Below are 26,397 nucleotides of genomic sequence, written 5' to 3'. Positions count from 1 at the left end.
ACAGAGGGGAGTCATCAGAATAGCAATCCCAGGGAGACATTTCTTCTGAGACCCCAGTGCTGGTTAATCATAGAGGATTCCCACAGATGTCCAAAGGTTCCTCCTGGGAATGCAAAGAAGCTCAAGGGGCCTGAAAAGCAGCCTGGGGAAAGAGATGGAAACCCAGACATTGCTGCAGATGTGGCGGTGATGGCAGGGACAGCTGGGCTTGGGACTCACAGGGTTTCAGGGCTGAGTAAAACCAAATAAAAATGCCTGTCTTCAGGGTGGGGGAACTGAGGCTGCAACTCAGAAGGGAAGGCAAGATCAGAGATGGGACTCTCAGAGTCCTGCCCAGGCAGGTGAGTGTGGGAACAGACCCAGAAGGGCACACTACTCAGCCCAGAGGCATGGCGTGTGGGCATCTACTGCTTTTCCCTGTCCTACGTGCATCTCTCATCAAAGAGATCGTTGATTTCCTTTGGGAAATCGTTATTCCTTAGTCTGGTCGCTGTGGTAGAGCTGACTCTGACCTGTCCCCAAGGGTGCTGAAGTGAGCCACCTGAGCAAGGACCAGCCTACAACCTTGGGGCCACTGTCATGAGTTCAAGAGTGTTTACCATTGTGGCTGAATGCACTTCCCAAAACTCAGGTTAACTTTCAAGTGCCATTGTAACAAGTGTCATGAAGAGGGACCTTTAAAAGGTGCTTACATTACAAGGGTACAACTTGATTGATCATTACAACTTGATGAATGAATGAATGAATGAATGAATGAATGAATGATAATCATTTTCATGCGAGTGGTTTAATTCCAGCAGGAGTGGGCTCTTAGTAGAAGAGTACGCTCTTCTTGATTTCTCTCTAGCCAACAGCATATGCAATTTTCCATTATATTATAACACAGCGAAAAGGCCTTTGCCAGATGCTAACACTGAATCCTAAGAACTGTGAGAAACTTGTTACAGCAGCAGAAAACTGACAAGCACATAAACACATGCCCACCTCCCACCACACACACCTAAATAAACCAATGATAATGACACTCAAAAGTTCTGTTGAGATGGTTAGCAAAGGAGCAATTACTCTGGTGTCTCGCCCCTGTCGGGTGCCACCACCTCCTCTTCAAGGATTTGCGTGCTGTAGAATCAAGCAACATCAAGGAAAGGGGAGTCATGCTGCAGAGAAAGTCAGTCCACCGAATGCCTTGATCTCATCTTACCTGAAGCCTCTCTCCCCAAGATTCCCAAGTATGTAATCTAATAACTCCTCTTCCTTTATACCACTTTGCTGACGAGGTGCTCTGCTGCTTGCTCCTGAACTATTAAGATAGGGCCAGTGCCAAAATCTGAATGGCTAAAGAAATAGAGGAGAGGTGGTAATGAGAAGGGAAATGAGCCATCAGCTTTATCAGAGAATCCTATTAGGCAGGGTAGAAACCAAGATGGGGGGGTGGGGAAGCAGAGGAGGAATAGCCATCAATAAATATGGCCATGGAGCTCAGTTGTGGCTCAGGGCAATATCTTCAGTGGAACATCCCAGCAGTAGATCCCAAGAAATGGCTGAAGGACAAGCAGCCTGTCTGGGTAACAATTGCATGGAACGTTAGTAGGACGTGGGGAAGTGGGGCAAGGTGAGGCGGAGTCGGTGCAGGGGCCTCGGGGAGGGCAGTGTTGAGCATCTCCATCACTTTGGGCAACTCTAGCCCACAGCATCCAGTCCTCAGAGGAATTCATCATTCAACTCCATCTGTCAGTGTCGAAGCCTGCTCCTAAGGGAGCATTAATTATCCCTGCTCTCATGAGCACTTCTTACTCCACACCTCCAGACCCCAAAGGGCAACAGGCACAGAATGGGTCAGTGGCCAGATCAAGTCCTTAGGCAATCCCAGGTAGAGCCATTTAGAAGTCAGGCCAGAAGCATCAAAAGCAGGAAAAGGGAGGATGAGGTACTGAGGGAGCACCCCTGGGACTGCAGGATACTGTTTCTTTTCTCTGTACCTCCGTGTTATGTAAAGTGGGAGAAGTCTGTTTGGTCTGGCTAGGTTCTTAGTCCAGCCCTGGGACTGCTTTCTGTACAAGGCTATAGAAAGCAGAACGGGAGAGCAAGTGACAACAGCTGAGAAGGCAGGCCACTCATTTGAAGCAGCACCAAACCCAGGGAGACTCCGGCTGGATAAATGATAATCGCTAATATTCTATTTAAACAGCAAGCCAGCTTGTGTCTATTTGTGTGCAAAAGCCCTCAATTTAGCAAGAAGGCTTTCCTGGGAGGCACTGACTTTCCACCCATCCCTTTGTAAAGCATTAGTGTCTCTCCCACAGTGGAAATGAAACAGCAATGAAACATCCAAGGTCTTCGGTCCTGCCCTAAAATTGCATGAGGAAAGACTTGGAAGACATACGAGCAAGAAAGAGAGAGTCAGAAATTGCCCCCTTTCTACAGTGCTGATATTTTTTAATGGCCAGAATCCTTCCTAGAATTGTCAGGGACTGACTCAAAAAGCAAAATGGAAAACGGAGGTCAGTGATCACTACCACATTATACCTCTGACAGAACTCACACAGCACATCTGGGGTTTCAAAAGGAAGAAACATTCCCTTTATCCTTGACACAATCCATGGGGGTACTACGTATCCAAAGGAGGAGGTTTATTTTGTAATTATTTTGAGGAAAACACCTACAGGGAGCCAAGCATTCTGTATCTATTTTACAAATGTTAATTCATTTCATCTTCATAACAACCATGAGGGAGGCACTATTAATAACCCCCTTTTACAAATGAGGAAGCCAGGGCACAGAGATGCTAGGTAAATTACCCAAGTGCAGGCAGCAAAGCAGGCAAGGGAAGGCAGACTGGGTCCAAACCACCAGGCTCTGAACTCCTGCGGATACCTGGGAAGCAATCGTGGTGTGAACTTCCCCAGACCTCAGCACAAGATCAAATGTAATTTTGGACACATGAGTAAGGAAGCTCTGACAACAATAAGAAGGATGTGGAAGATGAGAGGAGGAAGAGAAGGAAGGAAGGAAAGGAGGAAGGGAGGGAAGGAGGGAGGGCGGGAAGAAGGAAGGAAGGGAAAGAGGGAAGAAGGGAAGGAGGGAGAGAGGGAAGGAGGAAGAGAAGGAGGGAAGAAGGGATGGGGAGGGAGGAAAGGAGGGAAGGAGGAAGGAGGAAGGAGGAAGGATAACTATGGTACATGATTATTAGTCAATAGCTAGTATTTTTCAAGCATTTCTAAAGTGCCAAGCTGTAACAAGAATAATAAATGTTACTGCTAATAATAATCATAACCCTTGGGACAGTGCAGGAAGTGATGCCATTCTTTCACCAGTAAAGTTGACACTTAGACCTTAGACCTTAAAATGCCGGAGGAGCCTTGACTTCAGGGAGGTCCCTGAAGGAGCAGAATGGTGGTGCCTTGAGGTAAAGGAACCTGAGGGCACACTCTCATGCGCGGTCTGTAGCATCCTGGTGAGGGCGAGCCTGAGGAAGAGAGAAACACCCAGGGCGGGCTGTCTTTGCACCGATTCATGGGGAGGTGGGGAGTAGAGAGAAGCCTGCTAAAATCGTTTCCAGGAACAGCCAGAGAGACACAACTGTGAGGGAGGCTGGCAGGGGAGGTGCCCTCCTGGGACAGGGTAGAGGGAGGCCAGGCCTGAGCAGCAGGGAGCCCTGAGAAGAGCCCTGAAGTTCCTGCTTTTGGTGGTGTATTTTTACCCCTCCCTCGTGGGACACCTGAGGCTTTGGGTGGGTACTCAGCTTTCTCAAAATAAGAAAAGTGAAGAAACAGAAAACATTTCCTTCCCGTTTCTTGACTCTTCCAGAGGTTACACAGGTGGGCCCCCGGTCAACACCGTTTAGAATATAAATTAAAATCCTCGAACCAAAGCTCTGTGTGTCCTAAAAGCCTCCGTTCTTTATTCACTTCAGTTTTTCTTCTCACGTAGGAACTATTGTACCCTGCTTAATTCTATAAGCGGCGCGTGAATAATTTTCACTTGAAGAGATTAAGGGTTTTCTATTTTTTTTAAAAAATCAAAAATGTTTAAGTTTTTCTCTATGGATTCTTAACTCTCTTCCCTCAAGATTATAGGAACATGCTCCAAAGAGTTCCCTCCAATGTCTTTTCTTACTTTTGGCTTTTAAGTCTTGACTTTGTAATTTATCCCAGCTGTAATTAAGTTTTATATGAGACAGGAGTTAGGAATCAAACCCTGTGTCCTGCCACGTGGCTACCTAATTATGCCATCGCCATTTACTAAATAAACCCTGCCTCTCCTACTGCTCTAAAATGTCACCTTTTCACACATTAAGATCCCGTGTTTCTCGCGGCCTTTGAGCCCTCTTTGGGGATCTAGCCTCTTGTGCCACAGCTGGAAGAATTTCGGCAATTACTTGAAATGTGTTTCATGGCTTAACAATAGGTATTTTATCTTTGTAAAAGTCATTTCTAAGAGGCACTTTCATGCGCCGTTGGTGGGTGCATAAATTGGCACAAACCTTTTGAAAAACAATTTAGTAAAATCTACTCCAGCTGTTCATACCCCTTGCCCTAAAAACACCGCTTCTAACAATCGTTCAACAGAACTCCTCCCCAAAGAGCCCAAGAACAGTCCTCCATGCATTGGAAACCAATCAACCCCCATCCATAAGGTATTGGTAAATGTTATATACATCCTGAAATCCGAGGTGGGTGCAAAATACAAGATAAGATGTAAAATGTACACAGAGAGTATGGTCCATTGGTCCACTAGCAATACATCCTCAAACTTGGGTTTGTAGAGCTGCACAGGAGGACACAGCTAAATATTGCACTACAGTCTGCCAGTCAGAGGCCTTCGTCCCAGATTGCACAATGAGACATCGTCAGATTCTCTTACGATACAAGCTCTTTTGGAGATAAAACTAATTATGCAAACACGATAATGCAGTGAATAGTCTGTGAGGCCAAGTCTCCCATGTTCCACTTGGGAAATGGGGTGCCTGTGGCAAAGGAACACGGTCTAGGGGCAAAGCCCAGAGACAGAAATTCCCTTCAGCTCTGCTAGGATGGACCCCAGGGCCACCATGAATCAGAACGTGGTTCACTTGAGCCAGAAGCAAGCCCTCCTCTCACCCAGTTCCCTTCCATACTGCCCTCTCCACCAAAGATCCCTCCTGCTCATGGGCACTCAGGGCAGAGGTGACAAGGGAAGTGGGCATCGAGTGATACTGCCAGCCCTGATGAGCCAGCAGCAGGCCCCAAGGCAGACCTACCACAGGCTGTGTCTTACTCCTCTTACACAACTGTGGAGCACTGGGAGCCTGCACCACATCTCTCTGTGGGCTTTTCTACCATTAAGAGAAATCTGCCATATTGTCCCCTGTAAATCTGAAGAAGACAGGGTTAGAGTGAGGCCCACAGACATTGAATAATGAGCTGAATAACTCGGCGATAGTAATGGGTAGAGATAATTAGACAAAAAAAGACTAGAGGTCACAAATATGGTCCAGGGGAGGCACTGTTGCAGTCCATCAGAACATCTACCCTCAACCGAGGCTGGCTGATACCATACAACAACCGTCATGCTCGCATGTGAGCTGACAGCCTCTACTTGCTTACCTTCTTCCAGTGTCCGGCACTTTCCTAAGAGCCTGGCATCAACTCATTCAACCTTTACAACAGTTACAGATGTTTCATTTCCAACCTACAGCTGGGGAAACTGAGTTATGGAGCAATTAAGCAACAATCTAAATGCCACACGTTAAGCAGGGCAGCTGGGCTAGAGGTGTTCTGGCTTTAGTGCCTCTCAGAATGGTGCTCAAAAGTAACAGATCCCAAGCTCCCTCAGGCCTCCAGCCACCTCCCAGGTGGACTCGACTCTCGATGGAGGGAGCAAGCTTACTTCCTAGGATGAAAGACTAGTCATTGGCTTTGATATAATATACCTCCTGGGGTACTGAATAGATCGGGAAGTGCACAAAGCCTGGGAACCAATTGCCCTTTCTGAAAAGGGAACTATCTATAAGACTAACCAAGGTTCCTTTTATATACAACTAGCACAGAGACCATGGTCATAAAACTCCACCCTAGTGGCCGTCCCAGGCATTGCATGCATCCCTTATGCGCAAGACTTAGACACTTCCTCTTAGTCACGTTTTAGCATTCCTCTGTTACTGCCTTCCTTCTGCCCAGCCATACACCCTGCAGCACAAACTGTCTTATTACTTACCACAGTTCTGCATCTCTAACACCCAATGCTCAATGAATAGGTTGAATGAATGAATGAATGAATGAATGAATGCAGTGACAGTGCATTACACCCATGACTGTAACTTCCTTCTAATGAACATCTTCCCTCGCCCACCTAAGAAGATTGTAAAGAACTTCAAAAGCTCTAAGGGACACACGGAAACAATGGCTAAATTAAATGCGATTCCAACCAAATGAGGAGCACTCAACAGATAATTATCAATTAATTCAGTGAGCCCCTGGAGATGATATCTGGTGCTTTCTTCTCGCTGCAACATGGTGGTATTCCCATGCCAAGTGGGCAGCTGCTGAGGACAGCCACTAGGGAAGGGCACCCCCCTCAAATGAGGCAGACCATGTACATATTCAGAGGAGGCTGGACATTGTTGATGGTTTTTAAATGTTGGTCAGTATCAAAGTCAATCTGAAGAGTGAAGACCCCACCACCACCCAACAGGCATCTGGTTGGTTTTCTCTTGAGTAAAATCATGGTGGGTGAAACGACTTGGCTGAAGGAGAGCCACAGCCATGGGGTTCTGCCAGCTGTTACTGGGTACCCTCCCTCAGGTTGCCCGGTCTCTCTTTGCTTCAATAAAATAGAGGATAGAAGTACCTCATAGGCCCAGTGTGACAATTGGATGCTCACTCCATACACTGCATGGAGACAGTGCATTAGAGGTCTCCTAACTGCGGCTGACCAGACAGCAAGTGTTTCAAGCCCACCGGGTTTCACTGCTCACTCCTCAACCTGGCAATGCAGGCAGCATCAGATCCAAACACTCCCCCTGGCTCCCCAGCCAGTTCCCTTCGGCATCCAGAACCGTGTATAGAGAATCTCCATGGCAATAACCTGTTCTCCAAAAGGTACAGTAAATATTTACTATTTCTTCACACATTGCAGATTATTTGGGTCTAACAATCTAACTGGCACACTCCACCGCTTTGGAAAAAAACAACAATGGCGAAGCCAAGCCCCTGGGAACAGAACAGATGTGCCTTCAGCAGCAGGGACACCAGCAAGCTTGTGGGCAGGCGAGAGCGTCATGTGACCACAGATAAAGGATTCGCAGGAAGCTCAGCTCACAAGGGTGCCCCAGTGCTACTGAACCCCCCTTTCCAGTCACTCTACCCTCTCAGCAGCAAGTGTGATACTTTTAGAAGATCTTCAATACTCCCTCAGCTGTCTTCCTTCTCTATCTCTCTCCCTCTCTCTCTCCCTCTCCCTCTCCCTCTCCCTCTCCCTCTCCCTCTCCCTCTCTCTCTCTCTCTCTCACACACACACACACACACACACACACAGTCGGATCATCAGCAGAGCAAAGCGAGCCCCACCATGCCTGCTTCAAGAGGAAGAGGCTCCACTGGGATGAGGGAGGCTTCTGTGCCCAGGGCTTTGAAAATGTCACTGAGAGAAGAACTCTGATTCATGGCCTCACTCACATCCCCACAGCAGACCCCGTCTCTGCAGGGAAGGCAGGATTTGGCTTTTTTCATTCACTTCCTCATTCAGGCACAAAGCCTGTGTTTACCAGGAAAAAAAAAAATTTTTTTAAAAGCTCATTCAGGCAGAAACTCTCTGTGTAACCTTGCATTTGTCCCAAAGAGATAGAGAAAAATAAAATGCGCATTAAAGTTTCTCCCACTTCAACAGAGGGGAGGAAAACAGACCACCAGGGGAGAATCTAGAAGCTATCAGGAGACTGCAGCAGCTAAATGGTTTTTTTTTTTTTAATGTGAAGTTTCTGTAAGATAAAATAATTCAATAGCAGCAAAAAGGGAAGGGAGAGGCCCGACTAAGGTACTCAGTATCAGCACAGTTGCTAAGTCTAGAATCTACATAGTGACCAATCAATAAGAACAAGACAGACCACAGAGAAATAGACAGAGCATTATAAAAAAATCCATAGGGAAGGAAATACAACTAGCCAAGAACCAGGGAGAGATGTCCAACCTCACGAATATCTGGGGAATGCAAATGAAGAGACTGTTCACCTATCAGATTGTTACTAAGATGCCAAGGAAGGAGAGACCGCCCAGCACTGGCTCTGTGGGTGGGATGAGTGCATGAAGGCCCAGCACCTAGTCCTGAGGGAATGGCTACTCTGTTACTCCCGCTCGCCTGAGGGAATGGCTACTTTGTTACTCCCGCTCGCCTGAGGGAATGGTTACTCTGTTACTCCCGCTCGCCTGAGGGAATGGCTACTCTGTTACTCCCGCACGCCTGAGGGAATGGCTACTCTGTTACTCCCGCACGCCTGAGGGAATGGCTACTCTGTTACTCCCGCTCGCCTGAGGGAATGGCTACTCTGTTACTCCCGCTCGCCTGAGGGAATGGCTACTCTGTTACTCCCGCACGCCTGAGGGAATGGCTACTCTGTTACTCCTGCTCGCCTGTCTTCTGTGCACCCTGCACTTCATAGTCTCTTAGCAAGCATCGCTAGAGCTGAGTCACATGGGGAAGAACTCATCTGCATGTCTGAGTTCCCCAGGACTTTTTATTACTCCAACACCCTTCCCTATGACTCTTCAGGGGTATTGGGGATGACTGAAGTAGGTTAATAGTTGTGGGAGCCAGCAGCAAGGCAAGAGAGAGGAACCTGAGTGCACCCCTGATTCTGGTTCTCCCTTCTTTCTCAGATGCAGGTGGAGAGAGGAGGTGCAAGGTGCAGAGCAAAGAGAAGATTCTGCTGAAATGGACTTGCAGAGAAGCAACCTCCCCTGCCCCAAAGGCAGAGCCGTATCCTCATGTACAGGGACTGAGTCCGAAGTGTCCACAGACACTAGGAGGCCCCTTCTATTCTGTTCAACAGTGGGGATGGGTGGCACAACAGCGTCTATTTAGGTAAAAGCCAAACACTGAACTGAGACCTGCTACCTGCTGATGTCTCTCTCCACAGGCCTCAGTCTCTCTAACCGAGGAGCTCAGAGGTCAAAGTACTTGTTAGCTGGTCAACAGCCGTACTGGGATTGTCTGAGTCCAAACCTGCCTCTGTGTTTCTGTGCTCTTAACAGTGCTCCATGGCATTCAGCTGGCCTAGTCCTGCAAAGTCAGCTCTCGGAGGGAGCAGACCGGGGTTGGGGGGAGCAGGAGCAGAGCTGAGGGCCAGACAACTCAGAACAGAGTCATTGTCGTAATCAGGGACAATGGGCTACTTCCGGGCTTAGGGGGACCGTGGGTGGGTGTACCAGCTACATTCTCCACCCACATCTACTTCCCCTAGAGAGACCAACAAAGGAAAAAGAAACAACTTTGCATCAGGGGTTCCTGCTGGTGCTGGCAGACACCAGAAGGAAGCAGGCAGCTGGGGAGGCCACATCCGCTCCCCAGAAAGGCTCCCTGGGCATCGGGGGTAGTGGCAGTGGAGGGTACACTGCAGGAAACTGGTCCCTAGGCCAAGATAAGGAAGCAAAAGAAGCTTTAGGGTCCGTCTAAGCTCAGTGCAGTGTTGAATTTACCTGAATCCACAGAGCCTGGAATCTTACAGATCTGGACCTAGGGTAAGACCTCAGGCAAAGCATTCAAGCTCTCTAGTTTTAATTTCCTTGTCTATGAAAAAGAATGAAAATAGATTCTTTATAATGAGCCACACTAGGTCTAAGGAGTGTGCATGAAAATACCACCTTTTAACCAATCAGTCCTTACCTATGTTTATGCCCACCCCACCACCCACCCACCACCACTACTCTAGAGCTGTGTACAGCCCATGTTCAATGCTCGGTACATTTACCCCAGTCAGTAAAAAGTAGGTGCTCAAACTTATTTATAGAAAAAAAAGAAAGAGAAGAGATAAAGATGGGATGAAAAGAGGAAGGAAGGAACGAAGAGAGGAAGGAAGGAGGGGAGGAGGAAGTTGGACACTCCTCTCTAAGGTTCCCACCTATAAGAAGCCACTCACTTTAAGCCCTTAATCAAACTGCTTCCCCCAGGTGCTTTGCCCAAAAGTATGAGGCACTTTCCCCTGGTTAACAGAACCAAGCACTGCCTATCAACTGATTGCCTGGTTTTCTGACCAGTCTCTAGGCTTGACCTCAGAGCTCCTCTCCTCCTTTTGGAGGCCTCAAAGACAGTTTTCTTTCTCCTGGGTTTCAATCTCAATGTCCTTGTCCTGCACCCCCCCCCCCCCCGCAGACTCTAGAAGAGCATCCACACTAACTTCATCTTGCTCTCACACCTGGCAGCCTCTATGCCAAAGCCAAGTGTTCACTGGATCACAGTCAGGAGAGCGGTTGCCGCGGCAGATCACTCCCCCAAAACTGTACATTTCCAGTAAAATCCAACAGCCATGCCTAACCCAGGTAGAGATGCAATGAAATTGTGTAACTGCCAAGTAACCTTCAGGGACTTTTCCACACCCTTGGAAAAGTCTCTTACTGTGCATGGTGTATCAGAATGTGTGCTTTTGATCTTCTAAAACAATTTAAAATTATTATTTCATTGTATCTGTGTATATTGAATATTGTTCTGCCTGCCTCTGTGTCTGTGCACCATGTGGTGCCTGCTACCCTTTGAGGCCAGAAGAGGATGTTGGCTCTCCTGAACTGGCTGGGAATCAAACCTAGGTCTTCTGCAAGAGCAGCATGTGCTCTTAACAACTGAACCATCTCTCCAGCCCCTGTGCTTTCCCTTCTGTGTTTACTGTGGATGACAGAAGCCAAGCTATGGAGTCAGCTGAGATAGTCATTCACAGATGAATGATTAAAAACACGTGATATATATGCACAATGCACATGCACATATCATACAAATGTATGACATTTTCATGCATGCACATCACTTTCTTTGCTTATATTCACACATGCACACACACACACACGCACGCACGCACGCACGCACAGAGAGAGAGAGAGAGAGAGAGAGAGAGAGAGAGAGGGAGAGAGAGAGAGACTACCACCGAGCACCACCACTTCTGTCATTCCTCCTCTACTTCCAGATGGTTCCCTTCCTTTCCCAAATAAAATAGCCCCTCACTAACTTCATGTCACTTTTAAAAATCAAGTCTACAAATGTAATATTTGTCATTCTGGGTCTAGCTCATCTGCATTTCTATTCATTTCCTTGCAAGTGATATAATTTCATTCATATTTACCAGCTGAACCAAAATGGATCCTCCCTTCACTAAGCTGTGTGAGTCGGGTATTTTCCCACAGCAACAAGAAGAGCGGCTGAGCTGGTGCCAAAGTAGGGTCCCTGTGTCCTGGCCACCCCTCTGCTCTCTACAGCACAGACATTTGGATTGGAGCTTGGCCCTTAGTCCTCCCAGCCCTGGTCCTAACTTTACCCCTCTATGAATTCTTGGAGAGCCCACCAGAAACCCAGAGCCTAGGAATGAAGGCAAGTACCTTACACCAGTGTTGGGGATTTACAACAGAACTTCTGACAGTTGCCACCAGGAAGTCACTCTGTCTGCTGTCTTCTGCCAGGGGGCTTGGGAAATAGCCCAAGCTAGCCTTATAAATATGAGGACTCAAGTTTGATTCACAGAACCCACATTTTAAAATGCCAGATATGTTGGGGAGCACTTGTAATATTTGCTCCAAGGAGGCAGAGGCAGGTAGATCCCTGAGGCTAGCTGTCCCAGCCACCCTATCTTAATCAGGGAGTTCCAGGCCAATGAAAGCTCCTGTTCCAAAAAACAAGATCAGGTTTAAAAAGCGGTGCTGGAGAGATGGTTCAGGTTATAAGCACTGGCTGCTCTTCTAAAGGATGAGAGTTAGATTCCCAGCCCCCGCATGGTGTCTCATAACCATCTGTAACACCAAGTATCTGAGATCCTCTCTGACCTCCCTAGGTACTAGGCACACATCTACGCAGGCGTGACACTCATACGCATAAAATAAAAATAAATAACTTCCAGATGGTGGTGGTACAGGCCTTAAATGAAGCACTCTGTGGGTCCTCATTCTGCCCCACCACTGGGCACGGCTAATGGGGAAGCGAACCACAGGGAGTTTGACTGAGTTTCCTCAAATGCTGCTTGACTGAATTTCCCTAATATTGCTGCAGTCAGGTGCTTGGCTTTGAGGAAGCACTGTGACACCACTCAGGGGGTGGGAAGACACATTCTAAGATGGGGGAAGCCAAAGTTGGGGTTCCCTGATTGCTGGCACCCAGTCACCACCGGGGAACCACACAGAAAAGTCAGAAATGAAGGAATAGGGGTTCACGGTCCCAGGGGGCCATGATGAGGCCAGGACCGGTGACTCCCAAACTCCTGGACATCCAGACATCTCTGAGTCTGGAGTAGTTAGGAGAGGAGTCGGAGGCTACAGGATGAGGATGGTGTCTAGCCCAGGGAAGGCAGGGGTGGACAGGAATGGGAGCTCCAGCTTAGTTCATTGGTGGCAGTTGTCTGGGGTTACAGATGGGCCTTCTTAAGCTGTGGCTCCATAGGAGATGGCTTTGTCCTTGTCTCCATGGCAGTTCTCAATGAAAGAGGTGATGCTTGTTTCTAAACTGTTCATTGACTGTTCATTGTGAAAAATGGATGAGTAACAACCTTTCAGGTTGGACCTGACATTGAATACCTTTTGCAGGAAGGAACGGCTGGGAAGAGAAGTTTATTGGTTAAACCCTTAGGGCCTCTAGGTACCATATTAGCCTGGAGAATTCTATTTTGGGCTACATAACTGGCTAAGTGGGGAGTGTGACTCATATTCCCAGCCTCCTGCTCTAGTAGGGAGCAGGGAGGCACCTACCATCTCTCAGGTGGGTACCTGGGTACCAGGGTCTCAGACCCTGCTCTACCTTACCAAGTTTCCTGGCATTGTTCATCATCCCACAGCACTCAGGAGACAGAGGCAGGCAGATCTCTGAATTCTAGGTCAACCTGGCCTACACAGTGAGTTCCAGAACAGCCATGACTACACAGAGAAATCTGTCTCATAAAGACAAAACAAACATACATACATACATACATACACACACACACACACACACACACACACACACACACAAACACAAACACACACACACACACACACACACACACACAAATGAACACATCCCAAGGACTGACACTAGAGGTTGACCTCCGGCCTCCACGTGCATAGACACATACATACATACACACCTACATAAACATGAACAGGAACGAACACACACACACGAATTTGAACCTAAAGAAAGGATATTACATGGCACACAGTGGAAGCTAATGCACAGAAAGATCAAAATTAAAATTTAAAGGAATGAAGTGGAGAGGAAGCTAAAAAAAGGCCCTTGAGGGCACAGCAGAAGGCTGCCCCAGGGAACCAGACTAGAACAACAACCCTGCTTCTTGAGAAGAGCACCCTTGGAGCTCACAGGGAGAGGCAGCAGAAAGTTCTAGCAGCAGGACGCTAATCTCATCCTCTTGTTACTGGAGAGTGATCCCTGAAGCACTAGTGAGGCTCTGGGAGCTCATTAGAAATGCAAAATGCCTGCCTGGCTCCTGCTCAAACCTGCAGAATCAGGATCTGCCTCATAACCAGACCCATGGGTTAATCAACTCTTGACAAATGCTGCCATAATCCATTAATCACTTCTGATACAAAGAACAATTTCAAAAAAAAAAAAAATTCAGGCTGCTGAGAACCAGCATTCAGGTCTACCGTGTGTCAGGAACTATGGGACATTTGTCATGAACCCCAGTTTTTGTATGAGCCCCTGGGGACTGAGCCCAGAACTTTGTGCATGGCCAGCCAGAGTACACCCACTGAGCTGTATCCCCAGCCTTCTTTACACTTGTGATTTTAAAACAGGCTCACACTATGTTGTCCTGGCTAGCCCTGAATTCAGTTTATAGCCCAGGCAGGCCTTGAACTCACTATCCTCCTAACTCGGCCTTCCGAATAGCTGGGATTACAAGCTTGTATCACAGGTCTGACTTTTATTTGATTCATATATTAGCTATTTTTGCATTGCTGTGTCCATAATACCAGACAGAAACAGTGTAAAAGAGAAAAAGATTTTGTAACATAATTTTAGTTTTGAGATTATGATATATCATTTCCCCCTTCTCTTTCGTTCCTCAGACCCACCCACTTACCTCCCCCATCTAGTTCTCTTTCAAATTTGTGGGCCTTTTTCTTTAATTATTGTTACCTACATACGTGTGTGTGTGTGTGTGTGTGTGTGTGTGTGTGTGTTCCTAAATACACAAGTACAACCTTCTCAGTCTATATGTTACTTGTATGTATGTTTTCAAGACTGACCATTTAATATTAGGTAACCAATCAGTGTGCTCTTCCCTGAGGATGACTTTCGCCTGCTCTCAGCATTCCTTGGCTGCCTTTAGTTTTCTGTGAAGGTTTGAGGCCTCCTGGGCTTCCTCACAACTTCTGTGATAGTGTTTACTGGCATAGTCTTTGTTGAGTTCTCGTTGGTGCCACCATGGTTGAAGCTTCATGGACATGCCTCCTAATGGGCATGGCTTCCAACATCCTAGGAAATTTACTTTGATTCACAGTTTCGAAAGGTTCACTTAGTACCATATGGCAGAGGTACTAAGTGACCACCTGACATTCTGGAAATGAGAGTCCAGGAGCTACAGGACCTGCATGTTTAGAGGGTCCATGCATCCACAGATCAAGGTCGAAAGAAGGAAGCATTTTTGCCAGTGAAGTCTTTGGCTCTTTGGGTACAAAAGAAAAACCAACATCTTTATGCATTGCTGGTCAGTGGCCTACTTCTGCTGGACAAGGGTTATCACTGTGGTCAGTTTCCTGTGGTGTCACTTAGCATGCAGTAGAAAAGAGACACAGTTGGTTGATAGCCTAGCTCTCATCCGTCACCAGAAGTGAGATACATCTAGGCTGAGAGTTAAAAGCAACGACATTTGCTTCTGTTCCCTACACAAATTCATGTGCACAGCACCATCATTCGCGATCTTCTGCAGCAACTCCAAGAGCCAGGACTTATGTCCTATATAGGGTAACGGGCTCAGAGAGGTCAACAAAGCACCCACTGTCAAATGGAAAACCAGCGGCAGAAGGGTCTAGAAGGCCTGTGGTTCCTCTACTCATCGTGTCTTTGCTGGGCTGTCCAGTGCCAAGGGTTCTGGCTATGAGACTAAAGAGGGGGGAGAAGGTAAGAGGAGGGTTTCATGCATGGGGTAACTCTTTGTCTATGAAATAATGCAAGGAACTACTCAAAGAACATGGGGTGGGCCACCCATGAGCACAGTCGTGAACAGAGGATTACATATCCCAACTTACCTCCGTTTCCTTCTCTGTGAAACAAGACCGGACACTGTACTCAGAAGAGCTATCTGGTTAAGAAAACCTTGAGGGGCTGAGGATTTAGCTCAGTGGTAGAGCGCTTACCTAGGAAGCGCAAGGCCCTGGGTTTGGTCCCCAGCTCCGAAAAAAAGAACCAAAAAAAAAAAAAAAGAAAACCTTTAGTGCCATGCCCTTCACAGATGCGTTTTCAATGATTTTCTTCTAGACAGTAGTACTGTCTGAAGAAGCTGTAGCTGCCTTAGGAGGTAGGACCCAGCGGACAGAATTGAAGGTGACATCCAGCCTCACTTCCTGCCTGGTGATGTCCTCCCACCCTGACCTGCAGATCAGCTGGCCTTCCAGACATAAGTCTCTGTAGTTTCTGGTTGGCCACCTCCCAAGAGTCAGAAGGGAACCCGGCACTTCTCTCCACCCCAAACAAGTTAAAATCGTAACCAGAACATCAGAGCACACAACAGCCTCCCATCCTTCCCAGAGCACTGCAGGTGTCTGGCCACCTGTCATCTATCACGTCAGAAAAAAAGGGATTTCGCAGATGAGATAAACGAGCGAAGGAAATTAATAAGTCCCCGAAGTAACAAGAGAAGGGTCACGTGCTTCCCTTCCGAGTCATCCCTAGCTACAGCAAATTATCTCCTGACAGAAAGATAACCTTCCCCTCAGCTCACCCACACTCATCACTCATCAGGAAAGACCAATCTTGCATGGTCTTACTGCTATTGTCACTGGGATGCTCCGTCAGGGACAGGAGGCATGGGGGCTGGAGAATAACAGCTCAGGACCTTGGTTTTTGCAGTGACAGTGTGGATGTCCCACACTCCTCAGGCCCTTGTCTGGTTTACCATGTCTCTCTGTCCAGAGCCCCCTCTCTGTCCCTTCATTCCATTATGTTCCTTGGTCTCCCACCTACTTATTTTCCTCAGTAGATCCCTCTCTGCCCTCCTGTCTCTTCCCTTCTGGTACTCATCAGTTATCCCGCTCTCAGTCTCCTCCCCATCTGTCCTTCAGTTTCTTCTCTCATTGCTTCTCAGCTTGAAATAGCAAGAAGCGAAAAGAAAGACAAATCAGATGTTCCTTAAAATGCCGATAAGAAGTCAGCCAGTTCATGTGAATCCTGTGAACTGGCTTTTGGGGGGATTAACCTGGAGACACAGGAACATGGGGAACCCGTGAGTGGATGATGAAGGAAAATTACCCAACTCCTAGACCTGTCTCAGACCCCCACACCATGCACCCAAAGGCAGATGGCAACAGGAAGGGACCTGGCTTCACGAGAGCATGCCTCCTGGAGCCCACCTGCATGGTGAAGCTCGGCCAGAAGGAACTGTTGGCAAAACAGAAGCATCTGAGGTCATCGTGCCCATAGGTGGATTTAGACTCCAGGGCCACATGAGCCTTGACTTTCCCAGAGGAATCAGGATGCCCTAACACTTGACTCTGATGACTCAAGCATTTGTCATTCCAACCCCCCTCAGCAGGATGAATAAAAATCTAAAGATTTAACTTTAAAAAAAAAGTTTAACAAGTTAATTTTCTAAATTTAAAATGTTTCAGAAAGAAACACAACCTACATAAGGATAATTTTAAGCTATATTAAAGCTTGAAGATGACATCATGAAATTCTAATTATATAGACTCTGAGGCAACAGAGTCAAGCAACCTTCCTGGGTACAGTATACATGTTTTCAACACTGTGTGGACACCATGCTGGTATCCCATCTTGCGGGGATCCTGAAAGTCTCCTCAGACGATTCGAAAAAGAAGTCACTTCTGTAAGAGCTCTTCGGTTTTGGTGTTAACTTTACATCTTTTCATCCTATGATGGTCTCCAAGAACGTGAAGGCAAAGTCCAGTACAAGTCTATAAAGCCAGAAGTTGGGAACAATCCGGCACTAACGTGTGTGTGTGTGTGTGTGTGTGTGTGTGTGTGTGTGTGTGTGTGTGTTTCCCCTCTGTATTGTTATATGGTTGGGGGGTAGGAGGCAGGAAGAGTAGATTTACCCTATTAGACGACCCTAGAACAACACACAGGGAATTTGCAATAAATATCGGGTTCAATGTCATTCATAGTATGGTTGAGGGTGAGGATGCCGAAGCTGGGGACCATGAGGAGGAAGAGCCACATCCCAGCTGCTGACAATGCCTCTGTTTGTCATTTCATACAGGTGAACAGCAAGTGAGAAAATTTAATCATTCACTGATTCAATACTCTCTCCCATGAGCTGTGTTACCTGTTTCTGACATGACATCCTTCACATGTAAAGATGCACCGCTTATGTAAGAGCCATTAATAAACAATATCTAGGCTCGTCTCACATGTTTAAATACATTCACACATGTATAATCTTCCCAACAACGTGTTGGTAGAGGAGATCATTTTTCTCATTTACTAGCTAGGAGCATTCTGAAGTGTCAGGGAGGGGTAGCTAAGTTTCCCCTACAAGGTCAATGGGCGGTAGAGAAAGGATTTGAAGACAAGCACTTCTAATACCCGTATCCACAAGACTTCTCCCTCATAATAACCTCTCCCCCCTCTGCCGTCAGCCCCTCTCTCCCTGCTCATGTCTGCCTCACTGCCTGCTCTCAAATTTCCCTGGGTGTTTTAAGGGGAGAAGAGAACACGGTGAAACACCGCTCCAAGAAATAATCACCGTGAGGTGTTTCTACAAGGCTCAGGAACCGACAGCAGCGGAACCAGACTAAGGAGGCAAGCAAATACGCCTCAAACTCTGGGATCCATGCCTGGTTTCCACAAAGGGATTTAAGGCTAGGCTTCTTGATATTTTCAAAGAGAAAGACAGATTAGCCAACCTAGGCAGGCAGCAGAGGCTTGAACTTCATTAACTTTTAATGAGCTGCTGTTGAAATGCTTTCTTTGTAAAAGAATAAAGTCAAAGAATACCCCAGGTTCCGGGAAGGCTAATTACCCTCAATATGCGGGCAATACAATGACGTAGTACCTGTGTAGTTGCTCGAAACAAGACAAGCATGGAATCTGAGTCTAATTGAGTTAATGTTTTCTTCTGGTGCTTCCTATTTTATATTTTATGCCTGTTTTCTGAACGACGTGTATGTCTATAATCCATGTGTGCCTGGGAGGCACAACCCATGCTAACGCACACTCACGGGGGCCAGAGGACAATCTCAAGGGTCAGACTTTACCTTCCACCATGTCCAAGGCAGGATCTCTCGCTACTCCCAGCTATGAAAGCGAGCTAACTCATTCACAGGCTTCTGGGAATTTTCCTATCATTGCCTCCCATCCATCTCACTGTAGACAGGCTGGGACTGCAGACACGCTGACAGAACAATTGCTTTATCCACAGAACCACCTCCCTGGCCCTTCACTGCCTTATTGTTGCCCATGAAACTATCCCTCAAGCCTCAACCCTCCAAACTCTAGAGTCATATGCCTATAGAAGGAGCATACCACGCTGGTGAGCATTTAACACCATTTCCTTGGAACCATTGTGCCCAGCCCTGCCTGACACCCTGGTATGCTGCTCCGATGGCATTTGGAATCTGGCACCGAGTGTGATTCTTTTCAAAAAGCAAAATCACTTCCTGTTCGACACACAGCTACTATTCAAGTTTCCCACACTCCCTGCTGGAGCAGAGGGCTCCAGCCTTCTTCTCTGGCTTCCCGCCAAGCACGCAGAGGCGGGAAACGGAGCTGGTAGGCAGAGAGGTGGCGGCTGGAGACCAAAGGGATTATTTTTCCATTATGTCATGCATTAGCTAAGGCTGATCTCTAAGAAAGTTATTGACTTGGGTGGATATGTTTTGTTACCAGCCCACTTACCTAATTCTCTCTTTAATTCTCTAGTCCTATAGTTTCCCCATTGCCTCCTCTGGTGTTTCTAAAATAAATAATAACATAATCCACGCATAATGTTAATTTGGTATTCTTTTTCCAGATGTGTAATTACCATTTGTGACTGTTTCTTCTCCTCTGTCATTGACTGGAAAATCCATAACGACAACAGTGCTCAAAGCAATCATCTTTCCTTTATTCTTAACGTTGGTGGGAGTTGCTCCAATGAGAGAACACTAAGTATAGCTTTGACTATGGCTTGGCTGCGGACAGTCTCTGTACTGCTGGGAGCATATCTTTTTATTCTTTCTCTGTTTTCACCAACAATGAATACCAAGACTTTAACAAGCGAGGTCTGAACATTCATGAACATGATCACTTTTCCCCTTTGTCATATTGACTGATTTTGTGAATAGAGTTTTTAACAATAACCAAAATGCATCTCTAGGATGAACATCCCTCAACTCTGATACAATGTTTTTGTTGACTTCTTGTTGTTGTTGTTGTTATTTTAATATCCTGGGAGATTTAATTTGACAAGATTTTATCTAGAATTTTCCCCCACTGTAGGTTTGTAAATGAGGTTAGATGGTGACTTTGTTTTTTGTTTCGGTTTTGCTGTTATTTTCCCCATCTTTTGTTGGCTTTTCATGCCTGTGCAATATTTGATCAGAGGAAGAAAGAACTAAGTTACTTTCTTTTGCTGTGACACAACTCCATGTGTGTGTGTGTGTGTGTGTGTGTGTGTGTGTCTGTCTGTCTGTCTGTCTGTCTAAGAGCGGTGTCTGTCTGTAACTCTGTGTGTGTGTCTGTCTAGGGTAGTCTCTGTCTGTCTGTCTAATGGTAGTATGTGTGTCTGTCTATGTGTGTATATGTCTGTCTGTGTGTGTGTGTTTAAGGGTGGTGTGTGTGTGTGTGTGTGTGTGTGTGTGTGTGTGTGAGAGAGAGAGAGAGAGAGAGAGAGAGAGAGAGAGGAGGGGCACATGAGGGTGAGTATGTGTGCGGGTGTGCTCAATACATGTAGGCCAGAGGCTGCCACTCATCGTCTTCAGTTAGTCTCCACCTTATTTTGAGATAAAGCCTGTCAGTGACTTTAGGACTTTCTATGTGGCTGGGATAGCTGGCCAGCAAACCCCAGGGATCCTTTCATCTCCACCACCCCAGTGTGGGGTTTACAAATGCGGGCTGTCCAGGCCCACATTTTCCTAGGGGTGTTGGGGGATCCCTGGTCCTTAGGCTCTGCTGAGAAAGCGTTCCTTCTCCCCTTACTGATCTAGACCAAGGAGCAGAGAGCTACAGCCTACAGCCCAATCACTTCTTTTTTGAAATAAAGTTTTTGGTCCTCTCATGCCCACTCTATGAACTGTAGCCAGCTGCATCCATGCTGTAATGCCTGCTCCAGAATGCCCACAAACCTAGTGTTTACTCCCTGCTCTTGGGGAAACCATTTGCTCACCTCTCATCTAAACAAACTCTTTATGGTGATAATTTTGGAATCTCAATTATATAATTTTAGATTTAATGCAAAGAGTTGAATACCAACAACTACTGTCTTAGTTCTGTGAAGGTCCCAGCTATTGTCTGAGCCCTGTGAGGGGTTCAGCTAGCTGCCCTGTAATTTCTGTGAGGGACCCAGCCCTGTGTTCTTTACATACAAGATCTCACTGAATCCCTACAACTACTGAATTATTGTCCCCATTTTTAAAGCAGAGAAAATTGAGGCTGAGAATAAATAACTCACTTAAGGTCAGCAGAAAATAGTGGAAATTTACCAAAAGTACCTGTCCAGACCCCACTTTATAGCATGCCTTACTCCCTTAGAGCTCAATCCCTCTATTTCAATGACCTTCCTCATCCCTACCTGTTAGATTGTGTGAGTGTGTGTGTGTGTGTGTGTGTGTGTGTGCGTGTGTGCATGTGTGCGCATGTGTGTCTATGCGCACCTATCATTTCCATTGTATGTATCCACTGTGTGTGTTTTCTGACTTTTTTTTTGTTTTGAATTCTTGGCACTCTGACTGTTTACACATGATAAGGCTTTATTTCATCAAAATACAAGATATTTTTTATTCTAGTGCTATCCTTCAGTTATACATTATTTCTGCTCGTCTTGGTTTTCTCTTGGGAGTTTTGTTTATCTCTTTACCTCTTGAATGGAATTATTAATTAATGTAAATCATTTTGGTTAGTTGACATTTTTAAAAACATTTAAGACTATGAATCTTAGGCCTCGTCTCAACACCATCTCATAAATGGTAAACAATAGTTTATCATCATCAACTATACTAAGTAATCTAAAACGAGCTGGGGGTTTAATGGAACCCCAAATATAATTGTAGATTAAAACAATAGATTTACAAAGCCTTAGAAGAAACCACATAGAAAGACCCCATGCATTCTTTTTTTTTTTTTTTTTTTGGTTCTTTTTTTTCCGGAGCTGGGGACCGAACCCAGGGCCTTGCGCTTCCTAGGCAAGCGCTCTACCACTGAGCTAAATCCCCAACCCCGACCCCATGCATTATTTACCCAGTTTCTCCCAGTGTCAAGAGCTTACAGCACTGTAGCACAGAATCATGACTGCCAGGAGCCCCTCAATGATACAGTCAAGACGCTAGATCGTGTCCATGGGCCCTTACATGCCCGTTAACAGCACACCAACCTCCTTAGAGCTCCATCAACTCCTCGTATTTGACAGTCATTAGTCTGTTGTCCACTTATACAAACTTCAAGACTGCCACGTACACATAGCATGTGGGGTTGGTGGTCTTCATTCAGCATAACTCTCTGGAGATTCATTCTGGTGTCTGGTTGCATCTCTAGTTGGTGCCTTCTCATTACCAAGAAATGGTGCATGGTACAGACAAAGCACAGCCTAAAGGGAATTGTTTCCAGTCTGAAGATATTATGAATAAATTACTACATGTTTGTATAGTAGGTTTTGCGTGACCATAACTTTTAAGCATTTTGGCATAAGACAGAAATTGTTAAGTAATATGGTAATTGCATATTTTAAAAAAAACCTTCCAGGGGTTGGGGATTTAGCTCAGTGGTAGAGTGCTTGCCTAGGAAGCGCAAGGCCCTTGGTTCGATCCCCAGCTCCGAAAAAAAGAACCAAAAAAAAAAAAACCTTCCAGAGTTGTTACATCATTATTTAAGATTTATTTTGTGTGCATGTGTGTGTATGTATGTATGTATGTATGTATGTATGTATGTATGTATGTATGTATGTGCATGCACATGTATACACATGAGCATGCCACATGTATGTGAATATCTAAGAAGGCCAAAAGATGGAGTCAGATCCCCTGGAGCTGGAACTATTCGTGGTTGTGAACCATACAAAGTAGATGCTAAACTCAGGTTTTCTGGAAGAATAGGAAATGCTCTCAACCATTGAGCCATCTTTCTCTAGCCTAGTGGCTGCCCCGTATTTTATCTAGTTTTTTAAAAAGAGATATAAAACTGCACATATTTATGGAGTCCTACAGGATATTTAAGCACATGTATCTATTTTGTAATGATCAGATGGGGTAAGCAAATCTACCTCCTAAAATGTGTATTTTTTTTTTGTGGTGATGACTTCTTCCCTTTTGCTTTCCAAAAAGTATTCAGTAGAAGCTCAGCCTAGTGGCACAGTCCTATAATCCCAGCTACCAAGGACAGGAGGGTCAGAAGATCAAGACTTGACTGGGTTGCAGAGTGGGTTTAAGTCACACACACACACAAACACATACACACACACACACACATACACTATAGCACACTATTATCAATAGTCATTGTGGCTTTAAAATGTATCTCCCCAATAGCTGCCAGTGTGAAACATCTTCCCATGTGTTTTCTGTCATCCATGGACACTCTTTGTTGAAGTATCTATCAATTTGTCAGTTTTCTGCTGTTATATTATGGGTTCCAGTATAATCCACACAGTAGTCCTTTGTTGGATATGTGGTGTGGAAATCTGTTTCCTAGTCTACCGCTCGCTTTGTAAAATCTCCTTAACATCTTTAAGATTTATCCTTAATCTTTTGCAGAGCAAAAGTGTCAAGCTTTGATGTAGGACAGTGCATGAAGAAGTCCAGCATGGCTAGAGATGGCTCAACAATTGTGAGCATTTCCTATTCTCCCAGAAAGCCTGATTTCAAAATCCAGCCTTGACAGTTTCTCCTTTTACAGACTGAGCCTTTGGTGTCAAGCCTAAGATGTCCGTCTGAGCCAACAGGCTGAAGGGTTTCTCCTTTGTGTTTTCCTGAAGGTTGCAGTTTTATATTTTACATGTAAGTCCACGATGCCTTCCCTTTGAGTTAGTTTTTCTGCAGTGTAACCTCAGCTCGGGTTCCTTTGTTATTTTTGACAGGTGTCCAATCGCTCTAGTACCACTTATTAGCTCACCGGCTCCCTGAACTGCTTCTGTGTGTTTGTCAAAATCAGTTGAGCATCCTTGCAAGTCTGTCCCTGGATTCTCTACTCTGCCCGACTGGCGCGTGTACTGCCTGCGAGCCCCTCTCATCTTCCAGTATCACACAGTGTCTGCAAGAGCCACCTGCAATAAGACTAAGCCATCTCACTCCATTCTTTCCCAAACTAGGTCAATCACTCTAGTTCACCTGCCTTTTTTTTTTCAAATAAATCAGGTAATAACCTTTTACGTCTATAAAATAATCCCACTGCCATTTTGATGGGAAAGAGTTTGGGAAGAGCTGACACCTCCTTTCCGATGCTGTCTTTCGGCTCATGAACACATTATGTCTCCCCATTCATTTCAAACTTCAGCTTCCTTCATTAGAAATGCATAGTTTTGAGCACATAAACCCTGCACAGATTTTTGTTAGATGTGTCCCTAAGAAGCTTGGGTTTTTTTCCTCTTTCCAAGCAACTGTTTTAATTGTATAAAATAATCAGTTGCTTTCTGCAGTGCCCAAGGAATGTCTTGAAAATGTTAGGCAAGTGTTCTACCTGTGGGCTGCACCCCAGCCTTTCTTTCCAACTAATTGTAAATGGTGCGTTTTCACTCCAGCCTTGCTATATTTGTTGTTAGTTTCTAGAGATGAGACTCATTTTTGTCCGCTCATGGTCTCTAGCCACACTGGACTCCTTCCTATGCTGCAGAAGAGTTTGGTTTGGCTTCTGCTTCGTTGACTCCTTGGAATTTCCTATGGAAATAATCATGTTGCCTTACAAGGGAACATTTTAGTTTTTCTCTTTCTTATTTGTATCCTCTTTCCCTTTTCTTTCCTTATTGCATTGGTAAGAACTAGATAGAACATTAGTATTGCCATGAAAATACCCCAGGTTGTTCAGTGACTTCTCTTGAAGTCCTCTTTTTAACTCATTTTGTTGCGACCTGCCTGGGTCTTCAGAATAAAGACTCAGTTACAGTTCCCTTCCCCCACAGGCTTCTGCAGTCTTCATTAACTTAAGCTGAAATGTTAAGCCTTAACAAGTTACAAAGTTATATGGTATACTATGCAGCTTTCCATTCACAAATTATCCTTAATACCTGACACAATATATTATGATGTTTATAGCAATCTTTGTGTCCCTTGATACATTTGACTAGACATGACTAGCCCAGCCCCTATGCCTCTCCATCCTCAGGTTCTGATTTATGGGTCTTCTCAAAGTACATCCTCAAATGGTTTTTCTACTCATCCTAGACATTCTGAACCTTCTATTTTTATCTAAAAACTGTCTCTCTGTTGTTTTCCCATATGAATTATAATTTGAACGAAAACTAAATATGTAAATGATAGGCATTCCCTTCAAAATTCTGTAGTGTGCTTGCACTGTCTTAAGTGTTACAGTATTGATTATAAATAATCAAGTCCTTGTGTTTGCCAAAAAAGAAATAAAAAAAAAAGGTTGGTTGTGGAAATGTCCTTGGTCTGTGCATTTTCTATGCATTTTAGCACAGGACAATTCTCTTCACACCAAGAATGGAACCTTGTCTTGATGCAGATTCACTCACCTCTGGAGTCTGATTCTCTGGTCCCAGGGTGCCCCACCCCCACCATCCTCCTCCCTTCTCCAGCTAACTGCCTTTGCTCTCTTTTCCGTGTTCTCCCTACGGAAGCCACACTCAAATCTCAACTCAGCACCAACAGTTTCCCCCACAAACCAGAGCATAAGTAAGCTGTCTCCCTCACCTGCCGACGTCTCTGAATGTACGTAGAAAAGTAATGTTTGGGCGAGGTCTCTGATCGCTTCCAAAGGTCCTTCCCGAGCAGAAGCATTTATTAACATGAAGGACTCACGCTAGGGATGTGAAAGAGAGAAGGGGATCCTCCCCATCGTTTGCAGTCAGCCTTCATTTTGTTTTCACTAGGATTCTGCTGACTTCTCTCTGACCGATCTACATCCATGCTCCTGATAGTGCTCCTCCTATTCTAGGTTTTCATAGGCATCTGAGGGCAGTCAAATCTACTCTCAGTCTTAGACCAATGCTGTCTTTCTTGGAATTGCAAAATATGCAACATTCTTGGCAGCTGCAGATCAAATCCTGAATGGAGCACTATGGTCCTTCTGTGAGGACCACATGGGAGGGGATCCACCCAGAACACTGCCCTACAAAAACTCCCCAAACAGCAATGCTCAAATGTAAAGCCTTGCCCAGAAGTCTTATTAAAAACTAATCAGATGCTAGTCTAGTGGCTCAGATGAGGTCTGGGGTCTGAATGTTAACAATCTGGAGTCTGAATTTTAACAAACATTGGATGATGTGTTTAGTTGGCCAAGAAGAGCCCTTAGGGAACTCTGGCACCTCAAGTGTCACCTCTAAAACCACCAGACATAAACTCTTCAGGTGCCTGCCCAGTAGTCCTTGGAAAGAGGTAACTATGTCTCTGTACCAACTACAGCTACTGAAACAGAGTTGTCTGGTATAACAGTTGTCTGATATAGCAGTCCTGAATAAAAGTTTCCTCTTACTTTCTCATCTCTAGCTCAAGAGACTGCCACAATGCCCTTTGGTTTAGAAACAACACTGACTATACAGATGGGTTTCCATAAATCCAAAAATGTCCTTTTAATAGCATTCCTCTTAGTGGCACTATTTGCAATGACCCCCAACTTGGAAATAGATTAAGTCTGGACTGATTCAATGAATTATGAATTATTAACGAAATACTCTACCTACATCTACCTTTTAAG

General features: G+C 45.6%; 1 protein-coding gene across 9 annotated transcripts in view; it reads right to left on the bottom strand.

The window, feature by feature from the left end:
• Nucleotides 1-26,397, bottom strand: part of Prkcb (protein kinase C, beta) — a 331,348-nt gene that overhangs the window by 221,573 nt on the left and 83,378 nt on the right. For 2 of the 9 annotated variants that reach the window (NM_001172305.1, NM_012713.4), the window contains 1 exon segment: nucleotides 15,748-15,753. The exons of the other annotated variants lie outside the window; for them this stretch is intronic. In NM_001172305.1, coding sequence (NP_001165776.1) covers nucleotides 15,748-15,753 — 6 coding nt within the window. 9 annotated transcript variants of the gene reach the window in all.

The sequence above is a fragment of the Rattus norvegicus genome, chromosome 1, assembly GCF_021556685.1.
Source record: "Rattus norvegicus strain SHRSP/BbbUtx chromosome 1, alternate assembly SHRSP_T2T, whole genome shotgun sequence".
Lineage (NCBI taxonomy): Eukaryota > Metazoa > Chordata > Mammalia > Rodentia > Muridae > Rattus > Rattus norvegicus.
The sequence above is the reverse complement of the archived record's forward strand: the minus strand, read 5'-3'. Positions and strand labels throughout refer to the sequence as shown.